Source organism: Melanerpes formicivorus, unplaced genomic scaffold (genome assembly GCF_026170545.1).
Source record: "Melanerpes formicivorus ecotype bairdi unplaced genomic scaffold, bMelFor1.0.p_v2 SCAF_14, whole genome shotgun sequence".
Taxonomy (NCBI): domain Eukaryota; kingdom Metazoa; phylum Chordata; class Aves; order Piciformes; family Picidae; genus Melanerpes; species Melanerpes formicivorus.
In genome coordinates this window covers 17,706,076-17,712,673 of record NW_027142366.1, presented here as the reverse complement: position 1 = coordinate 17,712,673, position 6,598 = coordinate 17,706,076, and the positions used below count along the sequence as shown (strand labels likewise).

Below are 6,598 nucleotides of genomic sequence, written 5' to 3'. Positions count from 1 at the left end.
CCACCAACCAAACCTCTTGTTCACTGCAACCTTCTGCACCTTCTACACCACCAACCAAACCTCTTGTTCACTGCAACCTTCTGCACCTTCTACACCACCAACCAAACCCCTTGCTCACTGCAACCTCCTGCACATTCTACACCACCAACCAAACCTCTTGTTCACTGCAACCTTCTGCACCTTCTACACCACCAACCAAACCCCTTGCTCACTGCAACCTCCTGCACATTCTACACCACCAACCAAACCCCTTGCTCACTGCAACCTCCTGCACCTTCTACACCACCAACCAAACCTCTTGCTCAGTGCAACCTTCTGCACCTTCTACACCACCAACCAAACCCCTTGCTCACTGCAACCTCCTGCACATTCTACACCACCAACCAAACCCCTTGCTCAGTGCAACCTTCTGCACCTTCTACACCACCAACCAAACCCCTTGCTCACTGCAACCTTCTGCCCCTTCCACACCCTTCTACACCTCCTGCAACTTTCTACACCACCAACCAAACCCCTTGCTCACTGCAACCTTCCACACCACCCTGGGCCTCACCTGTCCCAGTTCTCTAGGCTCTAGGCCACAGCAAATTGGATGCAATCAATCCCAGGCTGTGAGGGAAGAGGGAAGAAACTCTCCCTTTGGACTTCTTCACACATCAGGGCAATAGGGTAGTTTTTTCTGGAGCATTTAGGACATCTAGCACTACTGGGAGTGTGCCAGGATTTGGGCAGATTGTCAACTGGAACCAGTAGGGTGATTGCTGGGCTCTCAGGGACACCAGTGGAACAGGAGGCTGGAGTGAGTGCTACTGGTATGGGAGACCAAGGGGCTGCAGCCAGCACACAGCACAGAGTATCCATGGAGTGAACATCAAAGGACCAGCTCCAGGCAGCTGATGAGGACCCAGAGGCAAGGAAAGAGGGAGATGAGGGGCCAGGCCTAGGGCAGGAAACCAGCTTGGATGGAAAAGGGGTGAAGCAGCAAGGGATGGGGCACACCATTTTGATGCCAAGAGGACAAAAGTCACGAGGAGCTTGAAAAGCAGAAAAATACCTCACGATAAAGGACAAACAAAGGACAGCAGGAAGCTCAGAATAGCAAAACACCCTACTTGGTCTAGAGAAAATGTCTTTCTGAGGCACAAGTAATCCCCTCCCTGGGGCTACAGGGGTGTTTTTCCTTTCCCACCAGCTCCCTGGCACATCGGAACGTGGTGCAGAGTAAGCGCCAGGGCAGTGCTGGGCTCCCAGGAGCATGGCTCTGAGGTCTCACTGGCTTCTCAGAGGAGACCTTTGCCAAGATGCTCCTCCAAGACCCCAGTGGGGAAGGGCAGCTCTGAGCAGCCGAGGGGGTTTTGTTGGGACTGATGGCTCATGACTGTGGAGAAGGGAGCTGAGAGTGAAGAGGGCAGGAGCCACCTTTCTTCCCATCCTATTTGTCTTCCCAGTGCCTTTCCTGAGGAGAAGCCTGTGAGCTGCTGAATACCTTGGGCCATATTGGGCCTGGTGAGCTAAGCAGAAGTTAAGAAGAGCTTTGATGAGAATGAGGAACACCGTGGGGGGCTTGTGTGTCCCTGTGTCCTGCTCCTTGGACCTTTGCAGTGATATTTGTGCCCCAGGGAATCCAGCTGAGTGCTGCCCTGAGCTCTGCAGTGCAGAGGTGCATGCTGAGGCACAGCCAGCCCAGGGTGGCTGTGAAGGCTGTGCTGCCTCCTGCACCTTCCCCAGGTCTTGGGGCCAGCCAGCAGGAGAAGGGAAGATGTGTGGGTGCATAGCACTGCTCAGTCCACACATGCAGCCACGAACAGGCTTTTGCCACAGCACCTCTGGTCCTGAAAAGAAGCGAACAGGAAAGAGCTGGAGGAGCCTTTGGACCCCATGGGCACAATTAAACCTTACATTTCCTGCCTAGGGGCCTGTCTTTACTTTTCCCCTCCTTGAAAAGTTCAGAAGAACATCAAGTGATGTGCTTCGTGCTGACTAGCACAAGAGCACAGCAGTTAGCCCTCCATGGGGGTCTCCCAAGCCCCCGGCAGACTTGGTGCCTTCCCCCTGCTGCCCCTGGGACGTTCCAAGAATCGTTCCCCAAGGGATCTTGCCACCAAAAAGGGGGAAACTTTCTGCAGCCCACCCTGGAGAGCCACTCCTCTCCCACGTGGGACCTATGGAGGGGGGACGTGAGCCTGCCCAGAGCGAAGCCATCATCACCTGGCACGGGGTGGCTCAGAAGCCTGTTTATAAAGTGCAGGAGACAGCTGAAGGAGTTAAGTTACTTGAGTTGCTTCGGGATGAAAAATGCTGGCTACACGTCGGGTTTGATGATTGCAGCCGCAGGCAGGTGTTAATCCCCTCACCAGGACCCAGTGGGGTAGCAGCGGCAGCAGCAGCAGCACACCTCACTGAGTGATTGCCTCCTGCCCTGCTCTGGGCTGCCTCTGCCCGGAGCTGCTGCTCCGGCCCGGGTTTGCTGTTTGCTGTGTTGATTCCCACGCCGCCGAGAGCCCTGCAGTGTGCCCAGCCGGCAGCCAGCGCACACTGCACCAGCAGCCAGGCTGCCTTCTGCCCAAGCACTGCAGGTGGCTTGGGGTCAGGAGAACCACGAGGAGAGCGCCTGGCTGATACTCTGGAGCCCCGAGGGATGAAGATACCCACGGCTTCAGCAAACTGTCTTGAGAGCTAACTTCTGCCCGGGAGCAGAAGCGTGTCATGACCAACTGCAGGGTGTGTGTGATCCAAACGAGGGAAGGAGAGCTCAGAACTCAGCAAACCAAGCTGGGATCTTGACAGCAGAATCCCGGAGCAGGAGAAGAAAGGCTGGCTGGCTGTGTTTAACGCGGGAGCTTTCATCCTGCCACCGGGATGGGCTGTGAGCAGCTCCTGAGCCCCTCGGGGCACAGCAGCTTTGTCTCCCTGACGTCCCGGGGATGCTCTGCCTTGATGCAGGCTCAGGGTTAGATGTTTGATCTCTCTGTTTCCGGAGGTTTTGTTTTGTCTTTTTTCCCCCTGTCTGAATCCCAACATTTGGCATTTGCGGGGTGATGAAGGGACAGAAAGCTGGGGAGCTGCTCTGGTTGTTAGTTTACCAAGCAGACACACTCTGGAGCACGGCGCATAGGTGGCTTGCTCCTTGCAGCCCTTTGCTTTGCTTGGTGGGTCCTGAGCACAGGATGGTGAGAAACTGGCTCCACGATCTGCCTCCTTCCCTTGGCGCCCTGCCTTGGCCCCAGTGGGTAGCTGGTTATCTCATGCCTTTGGGAGGGAGTGACTGGCATGGGCAGGAATGTTCGTACACACTGTCAGCCTGGAGGAACCAGCTGTGTGTCCAATTTCTGGACATGGTTCAAGTGTGAGCTCAGTGCTGAGCAATGTGGAGGTAAAGGAGGTGAGAAGGGTTTGGGGTTTCACTGTGTTGATACACACCAGGCTCCCACCTCCCGTGGCCGTGGGTCCAGCTCTCCACCAGGTGATTCAGCCCCGTGCTACTGGGAAGGGATGAAGAGCAAACCACGGAATTAACCCAGGTTGCCAGCGTGCCATGTCATGCTGAGGGATGCAAGGACACTTTCCCTCGGGACAGAGGGATGCTCCTGGAATGCTGGAGCCTCCCTTGCAGAGGGGGCCAAGGTGCTGATGCTGGAGCCTGCCTAGCGGTCACATTCTCACGGGCCACTCCACAGGTCTTGCCCAGGACGGGCTTTTGATGTGTGGTCATAGAATGGGTCGGGTGGGAAGGGACCTTAAAGATCATGTGGTTTCCAACACGGGCGGCTTCACCTTCTACTAGATCAGACTGCTCAAGGCCCCTACTCATCTCACCAGCTCCTCATGAAGCTGGAAGGGGTCTCTGGAGGCAGCGCGGGGCTCTGTGGCAGAAGTGGCGCAGAGCAGGGGCAGAGCGGGTGCCCAGCTACCCAGCAGGGCTGTGCCCGGGTGGGCGCAGCCGGCAGACACCCCCTGGCCCGGGGGCCCGTTGGTAGGAGCCAGGAGCCCTGCCCACCGCGGGGGCTAAGCCCCATCCCGGGCCGGCGGGACTCGGTGCCGGGGGCGGCGGCGGCAGGACCCGGCGGCGGCCGCGCGGGCGCGGCTGTCACTCAGCGTGCGGCGAAAGTGACAGCGGGGGCGGGGCGGCCGCGCGCCGGGCGCGTATTTAACTTGGGGCGGCGGGCGGCGGCGCGGCAGAGCGCGGCGGGCGGGCGGCGGCGGGAGGGGGCTGCGCACGGCACCGAGCTCAGAGCCCAGCCGAGCTCCCCCGAGCCCAGCCGGACCGACCCGAGCCCAGCCGGACCGACCCGAGCCCAGCCGAACCGAACCGAGCCGAGCACAGCCGACCCGGCAGCGCGGAGCCGCGGCTGGATGCGCTGAACGCGGCGGGGACGCCCGGGCCCGAGCATCGACAGCAGCAGCAGCAGCGATGGGTCGCCGGGGCTGTTGAGCGGCGGCCGAACCCGTCCCTGCCTGCCCCCGCCGAAAAGCCGCACGGAGCGGCGGGCGCCGCCGGGGACCGCGCAGGGAGCTTCGCAGCGCCGGTGCCGGGGACACCCCACCACAACGCTTACACAGACGCCGAGGATGCCCCGGGGGGCCGCGGGCCGCCCCAGCCGCTCGCCATGAGGAGGATCCCGGCCGGGCCGCGGGCGCTGCCGGCGCCGCCCGCCGCCGCCGCCGCCGCCTGAGCCCCGCGCCCCGGCGGTGCCCGCGCAGGGGCCGCTCGGACCGCCGCGCCGTGACCCTCCTCCCCGCCCCCTCGCCCGTGCTCGCCCGGCTATAAAGGAGGGTTTTATTCTCGGGCTCCGGTCTCACGCCAAACCCTGTCACACCGTCTAGACGAGCTGTCGTGGGGCTCGGCCCAGCTGTCACCATGGCGATGGAGACGACTCCGCTGTGAATTTTGGGGGGGAGCGAGCGAAAGCGGCGGCGGAGGAGGAGGAGGAGGAAGGCTCGGCCGCCGCCGTGCCCTGCCCTGCCCCGCCGCCGCCCGCGGGGGAGGCTCGGACCCCCCGGCGCTCTCTGCCGCGGCTGGAGCCGGCCCGGCGGGGAGCCCCGGGGAGCCAGCGGCCGCGGGGCGAGCCTCAGATGCGTCTGTCACACAAGCCCGGCCGAGCTATTTAAAGTAACGGGCCTCGCCGGACTTTTGTCTCTGCCTATTTATGAGTCCCCGGGAGCTGGCAGGCGCCGCCGGGCAGCGCTAGGAGCCGAGCCCGCAGCACCGAGCCGGGGCCGCCGGGTCCCGCCCGGAGCATGACGGCGATCCGGGCGCTCCTGCTCTGCTCCTGCCTGGGGCTGCTGCTACGCCCGGGGGGCGGGCAGCCCTTCCTGCGTCTGCGACCCTCGCCCAGCGACAACCTGCCCGTCAAAGACATCGTGGAGCACCCGGACCCCGAGTACGACCCTAAGGAACAGGACCTGGACGAGAGGACTCTGAGGAAGAAGCTGGGCAGCCATTTCGACCCCGGTTTCATGGCCGTGGCCGTGCCGGGGCCGGCTAACGCCTCGGGGACCGAGGCAGCGGCGGCGGCGGCGGCAGCGGCGGGGCGGGGGCGGGCCGCGCTGCCCGCCGAGCTGCGGCGGCTGGAGCTGGGTCCGCCCCGGGGACCGCGCCTCAGGGTGGGCAAGAAGGCGCGGCGGAAGGTGCTGCAGTGGCTCTGGGCATATACCTACTGCCCCGTCCTCTACACCTGGAAGGACCTGGGCATCCGCTTCTGGCCCCGTTACATCAAGGAGGGCAACTGCTTCGCCGAGAAGTCCTGCTCGCTGCCCGAGGGCATGTTCTGCAAGCCCGTCAAGTCGGTCACCAAGACCTTCCTGCGCTGGCACTGCCAGGGCTGGTCCAGCCAGAAGTACTGTACCTGGATCCCGGTGCAGTACCCGCTCATCTCCGAGTGCAAGTGCTCCTGCTAGCCTCCCCCGGCCTTGCACTGCCGCCTCGGCTCCTTCGGGTGGCTCTTCTAGGAGGAGCTAGGAGGGTTTTTTTGGGGGGTGTTGTTTGTTGTTTTGGTTTTGATTTTGGGTTTTTTTTTTTCCCCACCACCACCCCCCTCCCCTCGCTTCCCAGTGCAGGGTCGGGGCGGGGGGAGGAACCGGATTTATTAATTTTTATTGATTTGGGGGTGGGGTTTTTTTTTTGGGGGGGTGGGAGGGGACACACACACACACACACACTTATTTTAATGTTATTTTATTTGAAAGGGGCAAAAGCAAACCCAGGAACTGCAGGGCAGGCCAAAGGCACAGTAAAGCACTACAATCAGATGTCTATTTTTATACCTATATAGCCTTCTAACAAAACAAAGGAAAAAAGAAAGAAAAAGCTTAAAAAAAAAGGAAAAAAAATTAAAAATAATAATAATTAAAAAAACAGTTGTGTAAATAGAGAGATTTTAAAGGGGGGGAGGGAAAAAAAGGGAGGGAGGAGGAAGGGGAGGGGGGGGAAGGGGGAAATTGCAGCTGTATTATTATTATTATAATTATTATTGTTATTATTATTATTATTATTATTATTTTAAAGACATAGGACCACATTTTAAACCCCATCCTGACTAGAAGCTGAACACTTCCCTGCTGGATTGGAAGGGGGCAGAAATTTCCTGGAAAGATGATC

General features: G+C 60.2%; 1 protein-coding gene across 1 annotated transcript; it reads left to right on the top strand.

Moving 5' to 3' along the window:
• The first annotated feature begins 4,204 nt into the window (after positions 1-4,204).
• Positions 4,205-6,101, top strand: LOC137445575 (noggin-2-like). The gene has a single exon (XM_068147421.1). The coding sequence runs from the start codon at positions 5,239-5,241 to the stop codon at positions 5,896-5,898; it is 660 nt and encodes a 219-aa protein (XP_068003522.1). The 5' UTR covers positions 4,205-5,238; the 3' UTR covers positions 5,899-6,101.
• The last annotated feature ends 497 nt before the right edge of the window (positions 6,102-6,598 follow it).

Bases quoted from the DNA above. Each gene is read 5' to 3' on its own strand.
- LOC137445575 (XM_068147421.1), top strand. From the start codon at position 5,239: ATGACGGCGATCCGGGCGCTCCTGCTCTGCTCCTGCCTGGGGCTGCTG.